Raw genomic sequence first — 26,508 nt, 5'->3', positions numbered from 1 at the left:
GGCAAGAGAAGCCCATTTTGCAGACAGGAAAAGTGAGGCCCAGGGAAGAAGGCTGGTGATTGGCCGGTGCAGGCCTGGCCCTCTTGCTTTCTGGTCAGAACAGGCAGAGGGCAGGGGGCTGGAGTGGATGTCACCTAGGCTATCTTGGGGACTTCCTCTCATTCTTTCCCCAGCTGTAACGACTCCAGCAGCAGGCAAGGGCCTTCCTGCTCTTGCACACCCAACAACAACGTGGACAATGCGGGCGACTCCTGGACCCTGCCCCGTGCCTTCCTCTTCCACAGACAAACCCCCTCGCTCTTTAAGCTGCACTTCCTGCAGAAAGTCCTTCCAGGCCAGATGGAGCTTCCCCGTCCCGACAACCTGCTACTGTCTGGACTTCGAGTTGTGCTCCCGATTCCTGCCTCTCTCACAAGACCCAAGGCAGAGCAGGGCCCAGGCTCCAGTGCCTTCCAGGAGCACTGGCCATGCTGGCTGCACCTCCCACCTCTCTCTGCCCCGGGCTGTGCATCCTGCACACGCCACTAGCCCACCTGGGAAATGCAGGCATCCTTCCAATGCCACTGGAGAACTGATAATGCAGCTCAAACCCTCAGGCTGCCACACAGTGGGTCTGCAGGGAACTCAAGGAGGGGCACACAGTAGGCCTTCAGGCAATGTTAACTGGATGAAGGACTGAAGAATGGACAGATGGGTGGATGGATTCCTGAATGTTGCACTGCTCAGAGGTGATCAGACGGCCCAGACTGGAACTTCTCTAGGGATTCTGGTTTCCAGCTGGGCTATGGGCTTCTGTCTAGAATTTCGCCCAGGCTCCCAGGACTGAGGCCGGGCTGGGGGGTGGGCACAGGCTAATTCAGTGAACTCCCATAGAGCAAAACCTGTAGGCCCCACAGGGGCCATGGGACCTGACTGAGAAGGATCAGGCTCCCAGGGGTCTCAGTGCCAGGGAGAGCCAAACCTGTCTCCCCAGGGATGCTGTCCCTGCACTGAGGCGAGGGGCACCAGGTGTGAGCAGCAGGAGCTGGCGAGGCCCTGGGACAGCCTGGTCCCACCTCTCCATGTGGCCTGCTCTGCCTCTGCCCTCTCCCAGACCCCCCCTCTACACTCACGAGGGGAAGGATGGCAACTTGGGAGTCGACATCCTGGCTGTACTCCCAGCTCTGTCATGTGTCAAATGGACAGCTGCCAGCCATTCCCTTGCTCCGTGCCTCAGTTTCCCCCTCTGCAAAAAGGAAGATAACAATGCCAACCTCAAAAGACCGTTGTAGGGTGCTGGCATTGTGGTGTAGCAGATAAAGCTACCACCTGTGACGCCAGCACCCCATATGGTTGTGGGTTCGTGTTCCGGCTGCTCCACTTCCAATCCAGCTACCTGCTAATGGCTTGGGAAAGCAGCAGAGGATGGCTCAAGCGTTTGGGCCCCTGCCACCCATGTGAGAGACCTAGAAGAAGCTCCTGGCTCCTGGCTTGGCCTGGCCTAGCCCTGGCTGTTGCGGCCATCTGGGGAGTGAGCCAGCAGACTGAAGATCTGCCTCTCTCTCTCTGTCTCTGTCTCTCCCTCTCTCTCTAGGTCTGACTTTCAAATAAATCTTAAAAAAAAAAAAAGACAATTGTGGAGATGCTATGGTGATAATTCTCAGAAAATGCCCAGTACACGGTTTGCCTCCCAGAGTGGCAGCTGTGAGAGCTCAGTGAATGCTGGCTGCTGGTCTGGGTGACAGAGGTCCTGGAGACGAGACCCTGCAGGTCCCAGGGCAAAGAGACAGGGGTGTCCCCAGGAAACTCCGAGGTTCCTGCTCCTCTGCCCCAGGGTTGCAGGAAGGCAGACAGGAAAGGGAGAAGAGCTGTTCAAGTGGCAGAGGCCGCTGGGCTGTGCTTTCTGAGGCCAGCACCTCACTCCATCCAGCTCAGGGAGGGCTCCAAGGAGAGGCATGATCCCAGTTCCCAACTATGCGAAAGCTGGAGCCGCCAAGCAAGCAAGGGATGAGTCAGCTGGGGGGCGGGGGCCAGAGTTGGCTCCTTATGGGAGAGCAGGGAATGGAGAGGTGGGGGCAGGGACCTGGAGGTGGACTGGGAAGGGGCCAGAGGCAGCTGGGAATTCCCAGCCCCACCCCAGGAGAAGCATCTGTGGGGTCACCCGAGGCCACCTCTGAAGTCCTCCTCTGTCCAGCCCCAGGCTGCCTCCCCTTCCCCACAGCCTGGGATTGGAGGGAGGGGGGAGAGATGTCAAGCGCTAAAAAAAAAAAAAAAAAAAAAAAGAAACACCTGGATATGACCCCTTGGTGGTGGTGGGGGCAAGTTTCTACCCTGAGATCCAAGCCCAAATGTGTGCAGGGTGGGGCGAGACACCCCAACTCTGCGTGTGTCTCTTTCTCCCCAGCCCTGCCGTTTCTCTGACAGCCTCCTGGGGCCAGAGCCCTAGCTGAGCTGCCCACAGACCCCAGCAAAGGAGGATGGGCTACACATGGGCCCAGAGCTCCCTGGGCCAGGCCCTAAGGGAGAAGGGGGCTGGGATGGGAGCCCAGGAGGCCCCCCCTGCCACTCCCCTCAATATGCACGAACATTCTTTCTGCACCCATGGGAGCCACTTGGCCACGCCTCCTGTTGCTCAGAGCCCACCAACTACACACATCTGGGAAGGGGACAGCACGTCCACAGGCTCCAGCCTTTCCCAGGCCACACCCTGGGGTGTGCCCCCTCCCTCTCCCCCTCCAGGAAGGAGCCAGGAGGGTGGAAGGGTGGACTCTGTCCTGCAGCTGTGGCCTCAGTGGGGGAAGGGGGGGCTAGTGACAAATCAGCTGCAGTTGCACCAGGGCTCTGGGCCTGGGATGGCGAGGCGGAGGGAACGGGGCGCTCCCCTTATACCACGGCCGTCCCTTCAACTGGCCCAGGGCAGGCCTGAGTCCACGGGGAAGGTGTTGCCAGGCGGGGCACGGGCAACACTGAGTCAAACACCCACTGGCCGCGCCCTGGGCAGGATCAAGACAGAGACAGCTGCCGCCGACCGCTGGACACCCACCACACTCCTGGCCATCTCATAACCTGAGGCTCAGAGAGGGGAAGCACCTTACCCAAGGTCACACAGCTAGCTGGGGCTAAGCCAAGACTCGAAGGCAGGGCCCTTGGAGGACGCCCCTGCGCAGGGGAGGGACTCCGAGTCCCATGAGGACCTGGACAAGCCGAGGTGGCGGAGTGAGTAGCTCGGCTTGACTCATGTCCTCTGGCCTCCGCAGAGGGCAGTGGCTGGACAGGCAGCGCCCCTGAGGCCAGGGCCCAGAGGAAGCCCCTTGCCAGCTCTCAGTCAGGAGCCTGGGGCTTCCTGCTCTGCTGGCTTCCTCAAGGCCATTCGCTTACTCACTTGCCAGCGACCTGCCGGACACCAGCAAGGGCAATGAGCCCTCCTGCAGCTTCTGTTCTGGGCGGGGAGGGGGCAGTAAATTCCAAAGAAACAGCGCAAATGCAATCGGTGTCTGGCTCGCAGCCGCACACCCCGCAAAGCCCCCTCCACGCACCCAGACGCCCAGCGTGGGAGGCAGCGTGGCCTCACCCTCCCAGGCCCCCTGCAGCACCTGCTTCTCTCATTTCCTCCCAAGCCCAGGTCCCTGGAGCTTCCCTTCTGCTAGCGGCAGTTCCATTCTGCTGGACACAGACACCGGCGGCTGCAGGGCCTCCCCGCTCTGTCCCACCCCACCTCGGCCATCCAGTGCTGCCGGCCCTGCCTTCACGCACGGCACAGTCAGGATTCAAACACGAGCTCCCATGTGCTCTGGCCTGGGTTATGAACTTCCTGCCTGTGCCCTTGACCTGCCCCATCCCCGTTGCCACGCGAGAGCAATGCTGTGAAACACCAGCACCTTCAGTGGCTTCTCCTCTCATCAGAGGCAGAGCCATGGCCCTTTCCAAGGCTGAGGCTTGGAAACCGCGTGCCTGCACCTGCCACACTCTCCCTCCCTCATGGGGTCCAGCTACAAGGGCCTCCTCACTTTCCCACAAACACCGCAGGGCCTTTGCACTGGCTGCTCCCTGTGCCTGGGAGGCCCTCTCCCTCGGTATCAGCAGGGCTGGTTTCAGATCTCCTGCACCAATGGTATCTTATCAGGGTTTCTCCTGCCGACCCCACCCCTCCCTGCTCTCTAACCTCTTCCGAGCTTTATTTTCCCTGCTGAGCACTTCTCACCACCTGACATACTTTATTTATGGTCCGTCTTCCTGTGCTGGCTGCAGTGCAAGTTCTAGGAGGAGAGGGACTGTGACTTTTTTTTTTGTTCTCTGCCGTGACCTCAACACCTAGAGCAGGTCCTATGTTCCCTGAGTATTTGTTAAGTGAAGTTGAACACACACCTGCAGGAGGCTTTGGTTACATCATTTGTTCACTCATTCATTCAACACACACAGCAAGTCTCTGTGCACCAGACACTCCTAAAATCCAGAGCGCGGGGCAGCCGCCTCCATACCCGGGGAAGGCTCCGGTGCCCAGGACATCTCGGGATGCTCTGTGGTCCCCGCGGCACAGAGACAGCGCAGAAGGGTTCTGGTGGCACCGAGACACGGAGGCCCCACACTCCCAGGCCTCAAAGAGCCACCTTGTGCTCTGGGCTTTCATGACGGCGCCCCCCGCCCAGCCACCCCCGGCAGCCGCGAGCCACTCCCCTCTCAAGACTGCTATTGACACGGCCCCGACGGACGCCACCAGGCTGGGCAGCGAGGCTGGCGGCTCCCCGCGAAGTGAGTTCCACGCATACTTCTGGGTTTCAGTCAGCCAGCTCTGGGCACTGGGGCAGCGGGCCCCAGCCAGACCCAGGGAGCAGGAGGGGGTGGCAGGGCCAAAGAGGCCAAGGCCCAGGCCGGGGCAGCATTCCAGCGGGGCCGAGACCCTCAGCCAGGCCTCCCCTTCCAGGCAGGGGCAGGAATGGGAGCCAGGAAGGCCAGGGTGGGCGGTCCTGGGAGGGCCAGAGGTCAAGCACGCCTTACGGAGGTGCTGGGCAGTGGGCTGTGTGGGCCCCTCCTCCTGCAGCCGGACCCCCTCACAGCTGGGACCTGAGTGGGGAAGAGGACAGCCGGGGAGAGCGGGGAGCCCCTCCCACATGCCTCAAGGGGTCTGCGCATCCAGGACGCACATCTGGGCCTCCAAGTGGCCTTTGTCAGCCCAGGCCCTCCCACATCCAGGTGGTCCCTCCTGCCCTCTCTCCTGGGACGCCCACCCCAAGCCCCGAAGCCTCTGCAGACCCATCCCGAGCTTCCGGTTCTACGGAACAGCCAGCAAGGCCAGTGCAGCTCCAAACAGGGTGACCAGGCCACAGAGCTCCCGTTCCCCGCCCGCAGGTCCTCCATTCCCGCCCAGCGCAGGGCCTGGCCTGGCCCACTCACGCCCGAAAGCCCTCGGATTAATCCAACTGTCTGTAGAGTCTCAGGGAAGATCTGATGAGGAGATTAAGTAACAAACCTACAGCCAGAGGCTGGCTCCCAGGCTCCCGCCAGCACAGGCGTCCGGGGCCCCCGGCACACCCATCCTGCACCTGTGTGCCTCCAGTCAGGCCCGGCCCTGCTGCTCCCTGCTGGGGACGGACGTCCCAGGGCTCCTGGGACCACAGTGCCTGCTTTCCTCAACGTCCGGGACAAGGTGCACCGTCATCTACTGATGACCCACTACGAGAGGGAGAGCAGTGGGTGGGAGCCCCGAGTTTGCGACTGTGTCAATCATGGGGCAAGTTCCATGGCTTCTCTGGGCCTCACTTTCCTCTGCTTTGCGTCTACCGCTCACCACACTCAACACACAGATGCCTGAGCACTTGCTACTCCAGCAGCAAACACAAACAGGGGAGGCCCCGCTCCCAGGCAGCCTAAGTGGGGGAGCGAGGGGACGGATCAACACATAAACACAGGTCCGACGGTGACAAGCATAAGGGGACAGTGTGACAGGCAGACTAGCTGGGCTCTGAGATGGAGGACGCTCAGGGACAAGGCAGAGAAAGGGCACACACAAAGGTCCTAAGGTGGAAGTGTGGCTGACACGCTGGCGAAGCAAAGACTGGCCCGGCTGGAGGCGAGTGAGACGGCGGAACGCTGGAGGGCAGACGGGGAGTGGGGCAGCCACATGCCGCAGGGCCTGTGGGCTGAGTTAGCTCAGGGGCTGGGACGTGCCTCTGAGCCACAGGGGAGGTGCCGACGCAAGCCCGAGTGGGGATGGGGGGAACGCGGCGCCTCGCAGACAGCGGGCACTGGGCTCACACATCCCCACAATGCTGCCATCAGCTGCACCGCACCCCCCCAGCCCCGCCCCCCCCCATCGTGCTCCCACACCTCCCCAGCCTGCACTCAGTCACCTCCTGCCACCTACCTGCCACTGGTCTCGGGCAGGGCCTCAGACCCACAGATCCTAACTTGCCTGCACTCAGCTGGGGAACAGGCCTGGGCCAAGCCAGGCTGAGACCAGACAACTCTTCAGATGGAAGGAGGGAGCGTGGCCTAAGAGCTGAGGGGGCCCCGCTTTCTGCCCCCGCCTGTGGAGGACTTGCGGCCTGCCCTTGTTCCGGGACCCCCTGGGACACACTCACAACCCTTCCTGATCCAGAGCAGCCAGGGGAGCTGCATGGGGGGGCAGGGCAGCCAGCCCCGCACAGAGGGGAGGCCAGGAAGGGGAGGCCCCTCCAGCTCCTGCCAGCGGCCGGGCGGGCAGCCGCCCCGGTGAGGAAATCCAGCCGAGGCAGGAAGCAGGTATCTGGGTGACTTCCCTCCTCGGTCTGGAAAACATGGCTAATTACCACGGTGGCCCCACGGGGTTCCTGTCTCCGGCAGGGCCGGCCCCCAGGAAGGAAAGGCCGAGATCTCCCCCCAGCAGGAAGAAAAGGGGCCACCAGGCCAAGGGGGGTCCTGAGTCACCGTGGCCCAGCCCCTCCCCCAGACTGACTCCCCACCACCTAAGAACTGAAATTACTCCCGCACTCAAGCACCAACCACTGGGGTCTAAGGCCCACGTTATTTGCTCTTGTGTCCATCCCTCCCCCACTCACTCTTGACCTGCAGACATGAGTGGAACAGATCAAGGGCAGTGGGCAAGCAGGAGCCCGGGGCTTGCTGGGACACAGCTAGGAACTTGATCGCGCTGGAGGTTCACGATAAACTTCTCGCCCCCATTTTACAGATGTGGAAACTGAGGCTCACAGAGAGGAACCTGTCCCAGCTGATGTAGCTAGAAAATGTCAGAGCGGGATTCAACCTTGAGAGGACTCCAGAGGCCAAGCGCTTTCCAGCCCCTCACCAGCAGCCTGGGGTGGGGCCGTGACGACCTCAGTGTGGCTGCTGGGGTGGCCTTGTCCCAGCCAAGTCCTCAGAAGGTGCAGGCGGGCCTGTCCGGGCTCACCCATACACCACCACCGCCTTCCACCGCACATAGGTGCACGGTAGGCGCTTGGCACGCATCTGCCCAGTCACTGAACCCCTGCACTCCCAGCGACTGTCACGGAAAATGTTACTCAATGAAAATCTGTTGAATGAACAAGGGAAAGAGATGACAGGCCGTCCAGGAATTTCTATAAGCCAGCAGCCCCACCCACCTCTCCTGCCACTGCACAGCCCCTGCACCTAGGAGCCTCTTATTGGGGTGCAGGAGAGGGGGGTCAGGAATGACCTTGGGCTGTGCAAGCCATGCAGCGGCCAGGCTGGTGCCGTGGGGAAAGCGAAGGTCAGCATCAGCACTCCAAGTTTGGGTCAACGCAATGGGACCACACGGACGGCCCTGCTTGCGTGCGTCCGGGTAACAGGGTGAGAGGCTGAGAGGAGGAACGAGGAGGCCCCCGGCTGGGGCGTGGGCAGGGGAGGCGCGTGCTGGATGGGAGGGGCAGGCAGTGAGGGGTCAGGTCTGGGTGGGGGGTTAGCAAGTCCTGAATGAGGGTAGAGGTGACAGGGAGTCGCTGAGTAAACGCCAGCTCAGTGAGAACGCGGTCCTTCTGAGAAGGGGCGGGCAGGGCCGAGGACTGTCCAGGGGCACCTCAAAGAGAGTGAGTGGGCGCTCTGTGGCAGGCCACATGGGCTCCCACCCACATCTGCCACCAGCTCCCTGCCCACTGACCCTGCCCAGCCCAGCCCTCCTGGAAATCACTCCGGTCCTCGGGGCCTCTCAGGACCAACTGCCTTCCAGGCCTTGGAATTCCTGAGCCCAGGAATTCTCTCTTCCTCTGTGTGGGCCCATCTAAGCTCAGAGCCGGGGACTGGGCTGCAGGGCGGGGCCTCCCCTGCACCCAGCAGACCCGGGAGGAGGGAAGCTGGGGAAACTCGGGTCCCAGGGAGGGGGAGAGCCCAGCAAGCAGCCGGCGGCTACACCCTGCGAGCCTTTACCCACGTGGAGCCAGCCTCCGCTTGCCGGAGGTCACACAGGTGCTCAGGCCAAGGGCAGCGGCTGATCCAGCTCGGCGCTGCCTGACTCCAGGGTCCCGGGAGTCCCAGCAAGCCGCAGTCCCGGCCCCAAAGTTCTCTCCCTGCGTCTGCCTGGCTACGAGCTCCCCAAGAGGACAGCGTGGTGAAGTTCCGGCCAGGACCGACAGGGTCCTCATCACCACCGACTGCGCCTTCTGCCAAGTTGGCCCAGAAAAGGGTTCTCGCCTCCTGCCAAGTTCCCACCCTGCTCCAAGTTTCTCCGCGCGGTCCCTGGGGCTGGCAGGTCGGGCCAGGACCAGTGCGACTCCCGAGACTCGACAACGTGGCCGGGTGCCCCACGCACTCCCACGAGGCCGGCCCCGCCTCCAGGCCCACGCAGGGTCCCCCTTGGGGCGCCCCCCTCCCGCCCCGGGGCAGACCCATGCCGCAGAGTGGCGCCGGCCGGTGCCAGCTCGCGGGATCCCGGGAGAGGCAGCGCCACCGCCCCGGGCCGGAGTCCTGGCCGCACAGTCTCGGGCGCCTCTCCGACAAGTTGGCGGGCGCGGCGAGCAGGCGTCCCCCGTCCCCCGCCCCGCACACTCACCGCGAGCAGCCGCCCGTGCAGCAGCAACGCCAGCAGCAGCGTGCCCGCCGCCCGCCGCCCCATGGCCAGGCCCGCGCCGCTCCGTCGCTCGCTCGCTCGCTCGGCGCCGCCCGCAGCCGCCCGCTCGCTGGCCTCGGGAGTCCTCGGGACGGCGCGGCCCGCTCCCACCGCCCCCGCCCCTCCCCTGGCCCGCCCCGCCCCCGCGGCCGGCCGCCCCGCCCCCGCCGCCAAGGCCCCGCCCCCGCGCGCCAGGCCCCGCCCCCGGGCCCAGGCTCGGCTCGCCCGAGCCGGCCGCGCAGCCGACTGGGCCTTTGTCTGGGCCCCCAGCCCCCTCCGCGCGACCGCGGGCCCGCCGGCTCCCGGCCAAACCCGGCCTGGAGCGAGGGATGGGACGGGGGCCGGGGGCCCTAGGCGGGGCGGAGCGGCCGGGCCCCGCCCTCCGTCCATGCACGCGCACCGCCAAGGCTCCCGCACCCCTCGGGCAGCTCAGGAGGACAGGGACCCAAGTACCTGGGCCATCCTCCACTGCCTTCTACCTTCTACGCACAGCGCTGACGCTGCCGATGCACCCCCACTTTTGACCTCACAGGTTCCAGGCACTGACCGCTCCTTGGCTCCCGGCAACACTGTAGCACTCTCCGGGTTAGCCTCGGGGTACCAACAACCCTCACACTAGGTGAACACCTTCCCATGCTGTGAAGTGCACCTGCCCAGGTGAGGTGGCCACTGCACATAAACACCAGTTTCACAGGCACTTGCCCCGTGGGTACTCCTCTTGAGTTTTATTTGAAAGGCAGAGAAACAGAGAGCTCCCATCTGTTGCCTGACCTCTTTCTCACTCCAGCAAAGGCATTGAAGTTAGGCCGGGAATCAGGAACCCTGCCGGTGTCTCCTGCTAGCATGACAGGAAGTCAACTACCAGAGCCATCCCTCTGCCTCCTAGGGTCTGCACTAGCAGGAAGCTGGAGTTAGGGAGCCACCACTGATCCCAGGTGCTCCGACATGGGCCTTAGACTTTCCCGTGTTTGTTTGTTTGTTTATTTATTTATTTATTTATTTATTTTCAGATTTATTTGAAAGGTGGAGCAACAGAAGGAGATAGAGAGACAGAGAGATCTTCTCGCTGCTGGCTCACTCCCCAGATGGATGCAACAGCCAGAGCTGGGCCAAGTCTCAGTCGGCAGCTAGGAACTCCACCCTGGTGTCCCAGATGGGCAGCAGGGGCCCAAGTACCTGGACCATCCTCCACTGCCTTCTGCCGCTTTCCCAGGCACATAAGCAGGAAGCTGGATTGGAAGTGCAGCAGCCGGTACTCCAGCTGCCATTCCGATACGGAACACCAGCATTGCGAGAGGTGGCGTCACCCACCGCACCACAAGAAGTGCCCGAGACTCCGGCTTCTTGAACCGTATGTTGACTGCCAGGCCAAACACCTGCCCTAGCCTGTGTTTGTGACGTTTTTTCCTGGGTTAGTCACAGTGTCTCAGTGGGCTGTCTTCCCACCCTGCACCATTTTCCGTACACAGCACTCCCAGACCCACGCTGTGGTGACACAGCCGTGCACACACCCAGGCCCGATACAACCCCTGCCAAAGTGCCCACTCCAGATGCCAGGGCAGTCAATCACAGTGCCACAGGCGGCCACACCGCTGCGGGGCCCCCTCCTCTGTCTGCAGTGTTCAGGGCAGGCTGCGTGGAGAAGAGTGTGTGTGTGTGTGTGTGTGTGTGTGTAGGGGGCAGGGACCTTCTGAGTAACGACAGAGGGAGGAGAGTAGGAACCAAAATTTCCATTGTTTCCTGCGAGCGTTGCTGGGCCCCAGAGGCTCCTGCCTGGGTGTGCAGCCAGGAGTGAGGTGAGCTGTGGACAGGAGGAAATGCCCGGCCTGCTGGGTGGTACCCTGGGAAGGCGTGTGCCCTGTGATAGGGCCTGCAGGCTTCCGGGCACTCCGAGGGCACCCAGCCCAGCCCCTGGGAGATCCGGACCCCCACCCCAGATAGAGGCCCTGTCTCTGAAAGATTGACTTCTTCTCTGCCATCAGGGGTCTGCTTCTGGGGACCAGCTCAGAGCTGTGAGGGGCAGAAACTCTGTCCTCAAGGGTTCCGTCAACCCCGGCCCCAGCCCAGACTCCAGGCACAACCCTGACTAAGGCTGTCGCCATCCCAGACAGGGAGATGGGGTGGGCAGAGGAAAGACCCCCCCAGTGCAGGTCCCTAACCTGATTGCAGGGAGAGTGGGGGGGGCACGCTCTCTGTGCTCACACTCTACAGTCTGGGGGAGAGCCCTGCCTACACCACCTGGCTGTGCAGTCTCTTTTAAAACTGGCTTTTATTTAATTTTTAAATTTCACTTTATTTGAATGACAGAAGTGGGGGAGAGGGAGAGGCACAAAGAGAAAGAGCTCTTCCATCCACTGGTTCACTTCCCAAATGCTCAAAATAGCCAGGGCCCGGCCAAGCCGAAGGCAGGAGCTGGGAGCTCCTTTTGGGTGTCCCACGTGGGTGGCAGGGACCCAAGCACTTGAGCTGCCTGTTGCCTCCCAGCATGTGCCTTAGCAAGAAGCTGGATTGGAAACAAAGTAGCCAAGTACTTGGATATGGGATGCGGGTGTCCCAAGCAGTGACTTGAGCCGCTGCACCAAGTACCCACCTCTAACTGTGCAAGGTCTTCAACCTCCACGTGTCAGTCTCCTTGTGTAGCAAAAGAGAATCGTGCTGAGACTTCCCTCGTAGTCTTTTTATATCAATCAACGTGGTAAGCGCCAAATGAGTGGCAGCCATTGCTCTCAGTTTTTCTGGCTGTGTTCCTAATCTGAAAAGGAGACACCATCTGCCCTCAGGGAGCTCCAGCCTGGGGGGGGGAGCAGCCTGTGCACCCAGTGTGTTGCTCCTAGTCTGATGGTGAGATGCGTCCCCAGGTCCAGGACCTTCAGTCTGATGGGGGAGTCCAGCCTTGCCCTCAGGAGCTCTCTGTCTGATGAGGAAGGCTCCCAACGCCGCTGACTTCAGAGCTGGCAAGCGGCCCGCCTGGTGGCGGGATTTTTCCGAGGCTCTGCCTGCCGGTGGAGGGTCAGCATCCGTGACAAATCGCATTTCATGAGCTGCCTCTGTGTCTGGTCCCCACCTCGGGCCCTTTAAGTCCCAGAGCTTTTCTTGGATGATTTGCTCATGAGCGAAGGGAAAGGGGAACAAGCGGCTCTTTGTGGATGCATGGTCAAGATGAAGTGAGAGCCATAAGTCTTGCTTCCTAGAAGAGCGTGGGGAGGGAGATGGTAGAGCCAGTGGGGGCGGGGAGGGGTTGGGCTGACCCAGAGGGCAAGAAAATACCCCCCCCCCCCCAGGCTAGCAAGGTTTCCAGGGAGCTGACCAGTGGTCATGAACCTGTCTACTCTGACCCTCTTTCCCACTAAGGCATCTGGCTGGCCCTGTTTTGTTTTGCGGTCCTCGGAGTCTTGAGTAAATAAATACACTCAAGTTCTCTGTTTCGGCCCTGGCTATCTCCTCATATGGCTTACAAGAGAGCAGAGGCAGGGCTTTTTGCACTTGGCTGAGCGAGCCCTGGGGTGCCCGATCTGCGCTGTCCAGGCTTGGAGCCCAGCGTGCTTGCCCTTCCCTACGGGACAGAGCTACTCAAGTGGCGCGAGACTTCGCGAGCTGGGATAGGCAGGAACCGCCACTCAGCCTGGCTTTGGAAAAAAACAGGAGTTGGGGGTGTTTGGAAGCAATAGCTAGGGTTTGCGGCTCACCTGTCTGTCGCCCCCAAATTGACAGGACTCAGCTTCTCCTGGTTCCACTCCCAATCCAAACCTTTCCTCTGGTTTAGGGCTTCTCATTCAGCTTCCTCGCATTCCTTGTTCACTCATTTATTTATCCATTCAGGGCTGCAGCGCGCAGTTGGGAAGGTTATTCACTGAAGAAGTGTGTGCAGCCAAGTGGGCAAAATCGGGATTGTAATACATCCTGTTGTAGGGGATCCATCTGCCCAGCGGGGACACCCTTTGTCAATACCTGTGAGAGCACTCCCTGGGCTGGCTGTGGCCCTAAATCCCCTCTAGAATTAAACACCTACTATCCACAAGGGTTTCCGTACCGTGTTGGGAAAGAGGTACTGGCAGAGAAGGCTGAGGGCCCAGAAACTGGTGTGCAAGGCACTGGAGATGGAGGAGAGGAAGCAAGGAGGCGGTGCGGGGGGTGGAGTGAGGCGCCGTTCTAAGCAAGCAGGGAAAGATCCCATGGAGGTGGGGGGAGCCCCCCCCCAGGGCCTGCCCACCTCTCCAGCCACGCCCCTTCCCCAACATGGTCCTGGCAATGCTGTTCCTTCTCCATCCAGCACTGCCCCCCACCCCCATCACTGTCCCCTCCTTCAGGGTCAGCTCAGTGCCATGTCACCAGAGCTGTCCTCCCTGGCCTCCCAGGATAGGCCCCTTTGGCATAGCTGCCATCTCTCTTAGCATTTTGGACCCTGAAGATCACCCACTATTAGGAGGCGTGATGGAGACAGCGCAACCCTGTTGGCTTCATGGAGAGCATAGTGCCTGGCACAGAGCTGGAACTGAGATGAATTTTCCCTGGGCGAGGGAACAAGTGGGTGCAGGCCCTGTGTGTGGTGTACATGTTCCTCTTCTGGTTTGCACTTAGGACAAAGACGAACGCTTTATCAACCGGTCAACACTGAAAGTAACTTATTTATTCATTTTTTATCATTAAAAATATCTATTGGGGCCGGCGCTATGGCATAGCGGGTGAGGCCGCCGCCTGCAGTGCCAGCACCCCATATATGGGCACCGGTTGGAGTCCCAGCTGCTCCATTTCCGATCCAGCTCTCCTCTATGGCCTGGAAAAGCAGTGGAAGATGGCCCAAGTGCTTGGGCCCCTGCACCTGCATGGGAAGACCTGGAAGAAGCTCCTGACTCCTGGCTTTGGATCAGACCAGCTCCGGCCATGGGGCCATTTGGGGAGTGAACCAGCGGATGGAAGACCTCTCTTTCTCTCTCTCTCTCTCTCTCTCTCTCTGCCTCTCTGTAACCCTGCCTTTCAAATAAAATAAATCTTTAAAAAATTCGTATTTATTTATTTGAAAGGTAGAGTTACAGAGGAAGAGAAAGAGAGAGCAAGCACGCGCTTCCATCTACTGGTTCACTCCCCAAATGGCCTCAATAGCTGGAGCTGGGCCAGACCGAAGCCAGGAGCCTGGAGCTCCATTCAGGTCTCCCGTGTGGGTGGCAGGGGCCCAAGCGCTCGAACCATCTGCTGCTGCTTTCCCAGCTGCGTCAGCACAAAGTTAGATCTGAAGTGGAGCAGCCAGGGCTCAAACTGAGCTTGTATGGGATGCTAGTGTGGCAGGAGACAGCTAAACCTGCCATGTTACAGTGCTGGCCCCTGAAAGTAATTTATTTGATCATTACCACAGTCCTGAGTAAGCAAGTGTGTGTGTGTGTGTGTGTGTGTGTGTATACATATGATGGATTGATTTATTTGGAAGGCATACTTATAGAGAGGGAGAGGGAGAGGGAGAAGGCGAGGGAGAGAGAGAGAGAGAGAGAGAGAGAGAGAGAGAGAGAGAGAGAGAGAAATCTTCCAGCCACTGGTTTACTCACCAAATGGTCACAACGGCCAGGGCTGGGCCAGGCTGAGACCAGGAGCCAGGAGCTTCATCCGGGTCTCCCATGTAGGTGAGGGGCCCAGTACTTGGACCATCTTCTTCTGCTTTCCCAGGTGCATTAGCAGAGAGCTGGATCAGAAGTTGAGCAGCTGAGACTTGAACCAGCACCCATAGGGAATGCTGGCACTGCAGGTAGCAGCTTTACCTACTATGCCACAGCACCAGCCCCATATTTTAAAAGATTTATTTATTTATTTATTTGAAAGGCAGAGTGACAGAGAGAGGGAGAGTGACAGGGAGAGAAAGATCTTCCATCTGCTGGTTCACTTTCCAAATGATCACATAGCCAAGTCTGGGCCAGGCCAAAGCCAGGGAGCAGGAACTCCATTCTGGTCTCCTACATAGGTGCTGGGGCCCACGTCCTGGGGCTGTCTTCTGCTGCCCTTCCAGGGGCATTAGCGGGAAGCCGGATCAGAAGCAGAGTGGCCGGGACTCAACTGGCCCTCCAGTGCTGAGGGCGTTTGATGTCTGCAAGCAGCCACTTAGCCTGCTGAACCAGGGCCGGTCCCAAGTGAGTGTATTGTATTACCTCCCCTTTCCAGCCGAGGAAACTGAGACCTCAGGGATGAGTCTGCTAAGTTCACGCAGCCAGAATGGGGGAGAGCCAGGGATTCACAGCCACACCCAGGTCTGCCGTCCCAGGTTCTTCTCAACCCTGCCCAGGCAGAAGAGCGAGGCTTCTCAGGGTGACCTTGGATTTGGCCCCCCTGCCCCTTCCTGATGTCTTCCCTTGGCATCACCTTCTTGCTGAGCTCCCACGTTGCAGCCCAGGCCCAGGGCAGGGTTCCCACACAGCCTCCTGGGTCACCTGCTTGCTCTCCCCCCAACTCCGACCCATCTATCTCGGACTTCACCGACTCGGGAAAGCTTCGGAACCCACCTCCTAGCCCTGCTTAATCCAACCTTCCCCAACAGATTCAAGAACGGAAACAGCTTGTTTTTGTAGGAAACCCCTTTAACCTCTCACAGGACTACTGTTCCTCCCAACACTGCCTGCCTCCACTCAGCCTGGCTCCTGAGCTGACCATACATGGTCTTTATCATTCGCATGTGCCACCCCTGCTCCCCACCCCACCACGCCCCTCCAGCCAGGCTGAATTCTCCTGGTCCCCCGTCCACCCCCCCACATTCCTGCTCCTAAGCCCCTGCTGCAGCTTGGAAGACGTCCACGCGGGGCTGGGCTGGGACGCCGTGAATGTCCGTGGCCGTCCTCTGTCTGTGTGGATGTGTGCGTTCTGTGTCACTGTGCTCAGCGTACACGGACGATTTCGTGTCTTGCTTCTCTCAACTGGTTTCGTAGACACAATTCTGTGCATCAGTAAAGACCAGGGCTACCTAGACGCGGCCCGGTGGACGGATGCCAGTCCCCAGAGTGTTTATTTGCTGGGACTGTGATAAGGACCTTGCTCCAGTGTGTAAGCACTTCTAGCTCAGCTGACATTTTTTCTCCCAGCAATGCTCATTCCGTGTTGGAGGCAAACATTTCTTTTGTGGTACATGCTCTTTATTGCAGATGGTAACCATTATCAATTTGTGGAACAGGTACTTTAAATAGCACTAATATTTGCACGTAATATTTCTCTTTATAAAATTATTTATTTAGGGACCGATGTGGTGTAGCAAGTTAAGCCTCTGCCTGCGATGTTGGCATCCCATATGGGTGCTGGTTCGTGTCCCGGATGCACCACTTCCGATCCAGCTTTCTGCGCTGGCCTGGGAAAGTAGTGGAGGATGGCCCAGTCCTCGGGCCCCAGCCACCCACGTGGAAGACCTGGAAGAAGCTCCTAGTCCCTGGCTTCGGCCTGGCCCAGCCCTGGCCATGTGAACATTTGGGGAGTAAACCAGCAGATGGAAGATCTCTCTCTGCCTCTCTGTAATTCTATCTTTCAAATAAAAAATAAAAGGCAGAAATACAGAGAGATAAGGAGAGACAGAGAGATAGATCCAATAAACAAATCTTTTAAGAAAACATTCATTTTCCTTATTTGAGAGACACAGAGAGAGGAAATGAGCTAGTATCCTCTGGTTTACTCCCCCAGTGCCTGTCTCGGCTGGGGCTAGGGCAGGCTGCAGCTGGGAGCCAGGAACTCGATCAGGTCTCCCACGTGGGTGGCAGGGACCCAGCTCCCTGAGCCCTCACCCCTGCTTCCCAGGGTGTGTGTTAGCAGGAAGCTGGGATAGAGAGCCGGGCTGGGCCTGCAAGCCAGGCACTGCGAACGGGGTGCTGGCATCCCACACAGCCGCTTAGGCCCTGCTCCCTCGGTTTTCAGGACCACAGATCCGAGGCCAGAGAGGTAGAGTGGCTTTTACAAGGACACAGCGGCAGAGAGGGGCCTCCTGCCTGGGCCTCCTGACCCTTGGCCCCTGGTTCCTTCTCCTTGGAGGGAGGCCTGCCCTGCCCTTCCTACCCGGCAGATCTTCCGTCTCTTTCATGCTTGTCTTTGCTTGGCCGTGAGCAGTGTTCCTGCCTGTTGTCTTTTGGGGCTTGAGAGAAATCCTTTTGGAATGTCCTGTGCCTTCTCCCTCCAAGTTCCCGGCTTTGTTCAATTGTTCACCAGAAATTCCTACCCTGTTGGGAGGGGCCTGGGGGGCTGTTAAAGAATTTGCCAAAAATGGTGCCACCAGCTCAGGCCCAGCCCACAGCCCCGGCCCTTTGCTTCTCCCGCAGATTTCAACTTCCAAGAGGGCATTGAGGATGCCATTGGGGTGGGGGTGCCACCACCCCTGGCTGTGTGTTTCCCAGTACAGTAAGCTGTGTGCAGATGGGAGAGGCAGCAGGGGAGCCCGAGGGGCTCCGGGACAGGTGGGCTGAGACCGCAGAGGCCTGGGTTCGCTAGGAAAGGTTCGGGGAGGAGCACATCAAGAACGGGATGAGTTTGTCTCTCGTGCATGCATCTTGGTCAAGACAAAAAGCCAGGGCTAGTGTGGTGGTGCAGGGCGTTAAGCCACAGTCTGTGATACCAGCATCCCATACCTAAGCACGGGTTCGAGTCCTGACTACTCCACTTCCAATCCAGCTCCCTGCTGTTGTGCCTGGAAAGGCCACACAAGATGCTGCCGAAGAAGCCCTTGGGCCCCTGCCATCCGCATTACAGACCGGGATGGAGTTCTAGGATCCTGGCTTTGGCCTCACCCAGCCCTGGCTGTTGTAGCCATTTGGGGAGTGAACTAGCGTGTGGGAGATCTCTCTCTCCCTCTCTCTCTTCCCCTGTCTTTGTCATTCTGCCTTTCAAACAAATAAATCTTTTTTTTTAAGATTAACTTTTTTTATTTATTTGAAAGAGTTACAGAGAGTGAGAAGAAAGATAAATAGATAGATGAGAGAGAGAGAGAGAGGTATCTTTTATTCACTGGTTTACTCCCCAAATGGCCACAATGGCCAGGAGGGCTGGGCCAGGCTGAGGCCAGGAGCCAGGAGCTTCATCTGGGTCTCCCATATGGATGCAGGGGCCCAAGAACTTGGGCCATCTTCCTCTGCTTTCCCAGGTGCATTAACAGGGAGTTGGATCAGAAGTGGAGCATTTGAGACTTGAACCGAACCCATATGGGATGCTGGCATTGCAGCCAGTGGATTAACCCGTTACACCACAACGCTGGCCCCAAATCTTTTTTTTTTTTCAGGCTTCATTTAGTTTCTAGAATCATAAAATAGTGATGCTAGATTATCTATTTGAAAACGACCACATCTGGTTCCCTGCTAATGTGCTTGGGAAAGCAGTGGAAGATGGCCCAAGTGCGTGGGCCCCTGCACCCACGTGGAAGTCCTGGAAGGAGTTCCAGGCTCTTGGCTTCAGCCTGGCCCAGCCCAGGCTATTGTGGTCATCAGTGGATGGGAGAACTATTTCTCTCCCTCTCTCAATCTGTCACTGTGCTTTTCAAATAAATGAAATGAATTTTTTTTTCAATGAAAATGCCACCTTGCTTGTATATTTTGGAGGCCAAGTACCCCTTTCTCTTGGAACCCATTCGATAAATATCAAGATAGAAACTGCACTTTGGGTGGAAGGGCCTTGGCTGAGGGCAGAGCCCTGGGTTGGAATCCCAGCTCTCCAGGGGTGGGGTCAGCCACTTCTCGCTCCGTGTGTCAGTTTTCCCTTCTGCAAAATGGGGTAGTAAAATGCAGCCTGGCAGTGGGAAGGGTTGAGAGCTTCAGGCCACGGCAGCCTACCTGGCACACGGCGTGGGTGCCCAGTCACCTGTGGCGTGAACAGCCTTCCTCAGCCACGGGACACCTCGGCTGCTCCTCGGTGCAGGGGGACGTCCCAGCAGGCTGCGGCATTGTTCTGCTGCCAGAGTGCTGCTTCCTGTTTACACGGACTGTGCAGATGCACGGCTTGGACTGTGGACGTGGGGGACTTCCTGTGGCCTCTCCAGGGGCGCTTCTCTCGCTCGCAAGGGAACCCGTGGAAGGGATTGGTGAGCAGTGAGGCTCTCTCCTGTGGGCCAAGGGCAGAGATTCTGTCCCTGTAGGGTGTAATCTAATCCCCACCGATGCGCAAACCTCATCTAAGCACCTAGGAGACCCTATAATGACCTGTGTAGTCACCAGGGGCACACCGAGGGTATTTGCAGAGCCACACCGGGTAGTCCTGGAGGTAATTATTGTTGTTGAGTGCACGCTCTGCACCCGCTACTCTGTAATAACAAGGCCAGCTGCCAGTGTTCGAAGAGCCGCTGTCTTCCATGCACTTTATCTTAATTCATTTTTGAAAGAATTTTTAAATACTAAAGCCTATAAAAAAGATTTATTTGTTTGTTTATTTATTTATTTGGAAAGCAGAGTGATAGGGAGAGGGAGGGAGAGAGAGAAAGGGAGGGAGATCTTCCATCCTCTGATTCACTCTCAAATGCCTGTAACAGCTGGGGCTGGGCCAGGACAAAGCCAAGAGCCAGGACTCCACCCAGGTCTCCCATGTGGGTGGCAGGGGTTCAAGTGCTTGGCGTATCATTGGCTGCTTCCTGCTGGGTGCAGCAGCAGAGAACTGGGGTGGAAATGGAGCAGCTGGGACTTGAACTGGTGGTGTGATACGGGATGTGGGCATCCTAAGTGGTGCTTGATCTGCTGCACCACAACTTCCACTGCTTTATTATTTAAAAAAAATTCATTTAGCTGGCGCCATGGCTCAATAGGCTGATCCTCTGCCTGCGGCACCGGCACACCAGGTTCTAGTCCCGGTTGGGGCACTGGATTCTGTCCCGGTTGCCCCTCTTCCAGGCCAGCTCTCTGCTGTGGCCAGGGAGTGCATTGGAGGATGGCCCAAGTGCTTGGGCCCTGCATCCGCATAAGAGACCAGGAGAAGCACCTGGCTCCTAGCTTCGGATCAGCGTGGTGCGCGGGCTGCGCACGGGTGCGTGGTGCGCCGTGGCGGCCATTGAGGGGTGAACCAACGGCAAAGGAAGACCTTTCTCTCTGTTTCTCTCTCTCTCTCACTGTCCACTCTGCCTGTCCAAAAAAAAAAAAATTCATTTGAGAAAGGGGGGAGAGAAAGAGGGAGAGAGAGAGAGAGAGAGGGAGAGGTCTTCCATCTGTTAGTTCATTCCCCAGATGGCTGCAACGGCCAGAGCTGGGCTGATCTGAAGCCAGGAGCCAGGAGCTTTTTCTGGGTCTCCCATGCAGGTGTAGGGGCTCAAGCACTTGGACCATCTTCCACTGCTTTCCCAGGCCATAGCAGAGAGCTGGATCGGAAGTGGAGCAGCCGGGACTTGAACCGGTTCCCATATGGGATGCTGGCACTGCAGGCGGCTGCTTTACCCGCTACACCACAGCACTGGCCCCAGGGCCTGTTTTTTCAACTGTAAAATAGCAATAATAGTGTTTTCCTTAAAGAATTGATTTGAGGCTTAAATGAGTTAATACACACAGAGCACTTAAAACAAGGCTTGGCACAAAGTCACGAGCTTCATGTTGGCAATGGGCACTGTGGCAAAGCCGATTAAGCTGCTGCTTGGGATGCCAGCGTTCCTGGAACTCCATCTGGGTGTCCTATGAGGGTGGCAGGGCCCAAGCACGTGGGCCATCTTCCGCTGCCTTCCCAGGCACATTAGCAGGGAGATGGATTGGAAGCAGAACAGTTGGGACTTGAACTGGCACCCATATGGGACGCCAGCATTTCGGGCAGTGGCATACCACATTGCATCACGACGCCGGCCTCCTTGTAACCAATGTTAGTATAAAAACTGCGCCCCTATTGTGAGCCAGAACTGAGCTAGATGCTGCAAACCTCAACAGCAGTGTCCTAAGCAAGCATCTTACACTTTAATTGGGAGAAATCAGACCATTTGGAAGGGGGCATCTCCCAGAGGCAGGAAACACAGACCTGGAACAGGAAGGGGATGGCTTTGAGTCACCAGGCAGAGGGCTTAGGAATCAGGTCACTCTTGAACCATCTCTTGAACTGGATCGAACTGGATTCTAACAAGCTGCATTCCTGTGCATGTTCACCTGGGGAACAGGTCGCTGTTGGAGTCAGGAGCCATTAGACTAAGACCAAAGTCTTCTCCCTGGGGAGGCAAGGGGTGCAAGAGACAGAGAAGGGGCTGTGCTGCATGCTGAGTTGGGCCCAGGGAGGCTCCCTTGTCCCCCAGAGATGGAATTGGAGTAGGGATGAATTCCATGGGCCAGGGGTTTGGTGCCTTCCTTCTTCCTGTCCTGGGACCATCATGGTGAGCTCACGGTGGGGATAGTTGTAGGGACAGAGGGTCCAGGCCACAGCAGAGCATGGTCTCTAAGCACCCAGGAACCTTGTGGGCCTTCTGCATTGTCTCAAGGTCTGCCCCATTCCACACTCTGACTTGCTATTGGCCTGCACGTTGCCAAGGAGACAGGAGAGTTTCAGCAATATGGACTGGGTCTGAAGTTTGTAACCACACAGAAATGGCCCCTGGGCAGCCTGGGGAGGAGGCCTGAGTCCTGGGGTGGGGGACTCTTGATTCTTAAGGAGGCGCCAGGCCTGGCCTGGGACCAGGAGGAGGATCTCAGAAACATCAGGGTCTTGGGGGCCCTTAGAGGTCAGCAAAGCTGCTGCACCCATGTTCCAGCTGGCGAAGCAAAAGCCTGGAGTGGGGAGCAGTGTATTCACAGTCTCAGGGCAGAACTAGGCTGGACTAGGCTGGGATCCTGGTCTCCAGGATGGTGGGCAGCTGGGGGCTGGTTTCCCAGCACCCGAATCAGCGGGGTCTCTGAAGGTTTCGAGCCCTCTGTGGCCGAGGGAACATTCTGCCAGATCCCATCAGCAAGATCAGCAAGCAAGGCCGAGGGACAAAGGGACTCACTCATTCCAACCCTTCCGGCTCTTGCCTGGCCCAGGCAGAATCACTGTTCAGAGACGTCCCAGAAGGCTCACCTTGCTGGCCGCGACTCTGCCTGGCGGCCTGTCCTAACTCCTCTCGCGCCAGCCACCAGAGCCCTCTCTCTGTCTGCCCTCTGCCCTGGTCATCGATAGCTCACGTTAACAGGATCAGCAGGTGTGACGTTCTCAGAACGCAGGGCAGGTGTGGGCCTAGCAGGGAAGCCACCGGTGAGGACGCAGCAGAGCAGCTGGGTTCAATTCCCGGCTCTGGCTCCTGACTCTGACTTCCTGCCGTGCAGACCCTGGCTGGGTTTCCTGTCACATAGGTGGGAGCAGCGCATGGAGTCCCTGGCTCCTGGCTTGGGCCCAGGCCTAGCTCTGGACGCCGTGGGCATCCAGAACTGTTCCTACCGCATGAGCGTGCTGTTGTTCTGCTCCCAGGGGACTGTGCTACAATCAGCAATCCTGGGAAGGCAGGAGGGACTGGGAGGGAATGGCCGGTCTGTTTCTCCACATGGGGAAACTGAGGCCAAGAGAGGCTCCTCCCCCTGCCCCTACCTCAGTGGCCCATTCGAGATTCCTGAGAACTGCAGGCTTCACTCTCAGCCTCAAAGTACTTTTTTAAGGGCAAATTTTTAAATTAAAAAAATTGATTTATTTATACGAAAGGCAGAAAGACAGACATCTTCCATCTGCTGGTTCATGCACGTGGGTGGCAGGGACCCGAGGGTGTGCACTAGCAGGGAGCTGGAATCAGGAGTGGAGCTGGACTCAAATTCAGGGATGTGGGTGTCCCAAGTGGTGTCCCAGCTGCGGCACCGAGACCTCCCCCCTCACCACAACTACTCTTTTCAGCTCACAGAGCACCGTGACATTGTTGAATTTGCTGTTGCCTTAGAAAAATCAATCCTCTGGCTCTCTCTTAAAGACGGTACCACCACTGAGAGCTGGGTGCAGACCAAGCCGTCCCTCGCGACTCGCAGTCTGCACACTGCCCAGCCGCCACCAGCCCCGTTCACACGTGTAACTGTGCAGTGACGCCCTTGAGGTTTGCAGCCCCCAATCCGAGCGGCCATTCCTCTCCCCTCCCCTGCAGCGCCTTGGAAAGAGCATTTTGCCACAGACACTTTATTTTCCACAACTGCAGCCTGGTGGACATGTGTCCATTTCACAAAGGGTGTCAAGGTCACCACCAGCTAGAGGGTTTGGGGATGGGCTCGGGGGCGCTCCAGCCTGAGCGGATTGCTTCCCAGAACTTGGGCAGCCGACCTAATGAAAAGAGCCCGTTGCCAAACAAAGGGATCTCAGGCAGCTTTATACCTGACCTCTGGGGTAACACGGGGGTGAGGCTCCGGTAAGGAGGCTGGCACTGACAGCTCGGGGTGCTGGGCTCGCCCAGGCACTGCAGAGCGCTGGCACCCCTAGGGGACGGCACCATGCAGGTACTGGGGGTGCTGGGGGTGCTGGTGTCTGGGCAGGGCACACTGGCGCTGGGGCTGGAGTAAGTGCGTGGTGCAGATTGTTCCAGGTGGTCCAGGTAAAGAGAGTTGGCGGCTCGCTCCAGGTAGTTGGCTGCAAGTCTGGGCAGGCTCAGCGACTTGGGGCAGCTGTTATAGAAGGCGTTGGTGGATCGGTCCAGGTAGTTGATGCCTTTGATGAGCTGGTCCAGGAACGTGGGGCTGGAAGGGTCCGAGGGACGGTCTGTGCAGAGGAGGCAGTGGGGGCTGCTGCGGTAGGCGGGCTTCTTGGCCACGTTGCGGTGGCTGGCCAGGTGGCTTGTCTCCACGCACTTGGAGTTGTAGGGCCGGCCCATGCAGATCTTCCGCAGTGGGAGTCTGGGGGAGCCGGGGTTGAAGGAGCGATCCGAGTGGCTGCTGCAGCTGCTGAACTCGGAGCCACTCGGGGTGCGTGGGCGCTTGAGGCTGTTCGCCCCATTCAGGCTGGGGCTCTGGGTCCAGCCTGGAGCTCGGGCTGGAAAGGATGCGTTGTAGGGCTGCCTCAAGCGGCTGTGAGCATTGGAGTGGCTCACCTGGCGTCCAGACATTGTCCCAGCTGGACGGATCAAGCTTCACGACTTTGTCCCGACTGGACAGATCAGGGTGAGTTGCCTGGGCTGGGAGGAGAGAGTCAGATCAGCTCACAGGGGCTCCCTGCCACCTGCCCCAGAGGCTTCCTCCCCAGGTGTCCCCTGGAAGTCCGGCCTCGCTCCCTCTCCCCACCCTCGCTTCTTCCAAGAACAGGAAGGAAACCAGGAGGAAGTAAAGACCCTCAGGCGATGGAGAAAAACAGGGCTGTGTCTTTTCTTTTCACTCTAGCCCACATTCTGAAATTCTTATTCACCTTTGAAGCTGGGGCTCCAGCAGACCACAGGGACTAAGGACTGAATCTCTAACGGCGAAATTCCAAGCAGAGATGGGCTTTCGGTAATCTCAAGCAGCTAACCAGCTGAGCAACGCACCCTCACGCTAGAACAGCGCGTCTGCGCGTCACCGCTGCCCCCGTGCCCCCGTGTGCTCAGCCCCTCCCTGCAGCTCTCACAGGGACTCATTCGCTGCCCGCCACACGGCAAGGGGTAGTTCTGACTGTCCCAGTCCTGGTTGACAGATGGGGAAACTGAGGCTCAGAGAGATGACGTGACTTGCCTATGATGACTCAACTTGTCAGTGCGGGGGTGCGGGTGCCAGGGTCCTGTCTGGGGTATGTCCGGTGGCCCCCGACAGACAATGCTGTGTTGTCACGGGTGACCTTGGCCCCCCTCCCAGTCTTCTGGCCATGAGTTCCCAGCATACCTGCTTTGCCTGACTGCATGGGGGCGCCCGTGGGGAGAAGGTCGATGGAGAGGGGTGCTAGCTAATCGGTAACCCTGCTGACCTGGGCTTCGGGGGAGGCCCAAGGGAGAGCAGGAGCAGCCGATGTGACAGGGCAACTCCGGGCTGGGCCGGCAGGACCAGAAGGTTTCAAGTTCTTTGGCCTCGATCCCCTTTGAGTCATCTCACAAGAGGAGGGGCTGTGGGGTTCCCACTTCTCCTCGTCCCAAAGTGGGCATTTCTGGAGCCCAAGACACGCCCAGGCCGAAGAAGTGCCTGGTCTGTTTAACTCCTCTTATCCCCGGGCCTGCTCGGACACAACCAGGGCAGGGGAGTCCCTGTTGTCCCCTTTGGTCCCCCAGTCCTGACCCTCCCACGTTTCCCCCACCCCTGCCCAAAGGAACGTTCGGACTTCTCTCTCTGGCTACTGCCAGCTCGCTGCTGATTCTCCATGGCTGCCTGGCGAAAGAGGAGGATTTGCGCTCATCCCGCCCAGAAAACAGCTGCCTGCCCCTCTCGCAGCCCACAGCCCCTCAGCTGCCCTTGTCCTTTGGGTCTGAAATGGGTGGAATGTCCATACCCAGGGCCTCTTCCCTCCCTGGTCCAACCCCACCCCATCTCCGCCCTTGGACAAGCAGGAGGCGACTGAGGGCTGAGCCCATGGGACCTACCCTCCCTGCCTGGCTGCTGGGCCCTCTCCCCTCTCACTCTGTCTTTTGGGAGGTAGATGACTTAGACCTCCTCTTGCTCTCCACTGGGGATACCCTCATGCCGCCACTCCAGACTGCTGGCCATGTCATAGAATCATGGAATCCTAGAGCTGGGAGGGGCCTCCAGGGTCATGCGGGTCAGGCCCCTGCCTCAGGGCCAGCGCCGCTTTAAGCCTGCTGGGACAGATGGGCTCTATTTTTGAAATGAGGCTGGGGTGGCCGTGGTCCAGAGTTCCTTGTTGTTTTCCTCGGGTTTAATTATGCTGAGAGCCAGAAAGTTCTATGCTAGCCCAAACATAATTCCTGCTTGCTGTGGTCAGCATCAATTTCTTTTCCTATCTCCCTGGGTCAGCAGCAAACAGGTATCAAGTCTCAAGTGCTGTCCCTGCAGCTGGCCCATCCATGGGCATAGGGACATAACGCTCTCCTGCCTTCTTGCCTCTCCTGCCTGCAACCCCACGTTGCCCAGGGGTGCTCGCCTAGCAGTTAGAACACCCACGGCCCACACTGGAGGGCCTGGATCTGAAGCCTGGCTCCGGTTCCTGATTCCAGTTTCCAGCTAATGCAGACCCTGGGAGGCAGCGGTGATGCCTCAGGTGGCTGAGCGCCTGCCACCCACGTAAGAGATCTGGGTTGAGTTCCTGGCTTCTGCCCTGCCCAGCCCTGGTCATTGCAGGCCTTTGGGGGGAGTGAGCCAGCAAATGGGAGTGCATACTCTGTGTCTCTCCTTCTCAAAAAATAAAACGACCCCACACTGAGCATCTGCTAGGTGTTGGGCTCTGGCCAGAATCCGAGGGCCCTCGTGGGGTAAATCTCAGCCCTCATTTTAGAACCCCAGGGCCCTCTGGCTTGTCGGGAGCACCCAGTACAAGTGCTGTGGGTGTGTGAACGAAATTCTCCTTGGAGGCCTGATGGTTTTTGCCTCTCTCCATCATTTTCTTTTCATGAATATGGAAAATGCAGTTTGGCTTTTTATTCCCAAAGATTCTCAAAGTTACTGAAAACTTAGAAGACAACGAACTCCCATTATATATATAAATATAAATATAATATATATAATGTACATAATATATATTATATGTAT

The 26,508-nt window shown here is 58.5% G+C and overlaps 2 protein-coding genes across 14 annotated transcripts in view; both read right to left on the bottom strand.

The window, feature by feature from the left end:
• HSPG2 (heparan sulfate proteoglycan 2) overlaps positions 1-9,130 on the bottom strand; it is a 101,834-nt gene extending 92,704 nt beyond the window's left edge. For all 6 annotated transcript variants that reach the window (XM_051856722.2, XM_070079129.1, XM_051856723.2 and 3 more), the window contains exon 1: positions 8,960-9,130. In XM_051856722.2, the coding sequence (XP_051712682.1) occupies positions 8,960-9,022 (63 nt within the window). In that variant the 5' untranslated portion in view covers positions 9,023-9,130. The remainder of the gene's footprint in view (positions 1-8,959) is intronic.
• Positions 9,131-23,019: 13,889 nt separating this feature from the next.
• Positions 23,020-25,552, bottom strand: LOC100340079 (uncharacterized). Of its 8 annotated transcripts, none has more exons than XM_051856720.2 (4): positions 25,386-25,494; positions 24,697-25,021; positions 24,248-24,500; positions 23,020-24,020 (listed from the first exon to the last, which is right to left on the bottom strand). In XM_051856720.2, the coding sequence occupies exon 4, from the start codon at positions 23,949-23,951 to the stop codon at positions 23,094-23,096; it is 858 nt and encodes a 285-aa protein (XP_051712680.1). In that variant the 5' UTR covers positions 23,952-24,020; positions 24,248-24,500; positions 24,697-25,021; positions 25,386-25,494; the 3' UTR covers positions 23,020-23,093. The 8 variants fall into 8 exon arrangements, with proteins under 8 accessions (XP_051712680.1, XP_008263942.1, XP_008263941.1 ...); XM_008265720.3 differs by having other exon boundaries at positions 24,779-25,021; XM_008265719.3 differs by lacking the exon at positions 24,697-25,021 and having other exon boundaries at positions 25,423-25,552.
• Between the last annotated feature and the right edge of the window lie 956 nt (positions 25,553-26,508).

Source organism: Oryctolagus cuniculus, chromosome 7 (genome assembly GCF_964237555.1).
Source record: "Oryctolagus cuniculus chromosome 7, mOryCun1.1, whole genome shotgun sequence".
In the NCBI taxonomy this organism is placed as follows: domain Eukaryota; kingdom Metazoa; phylum Chordata; class Mammalia; order Lagomorpha; family Leporidae; genus Oryctolagus; species Oryctolagus cuniculus.
This window is presented reverse-complemented; position numbering and strand designations above follow the sequence as displayed.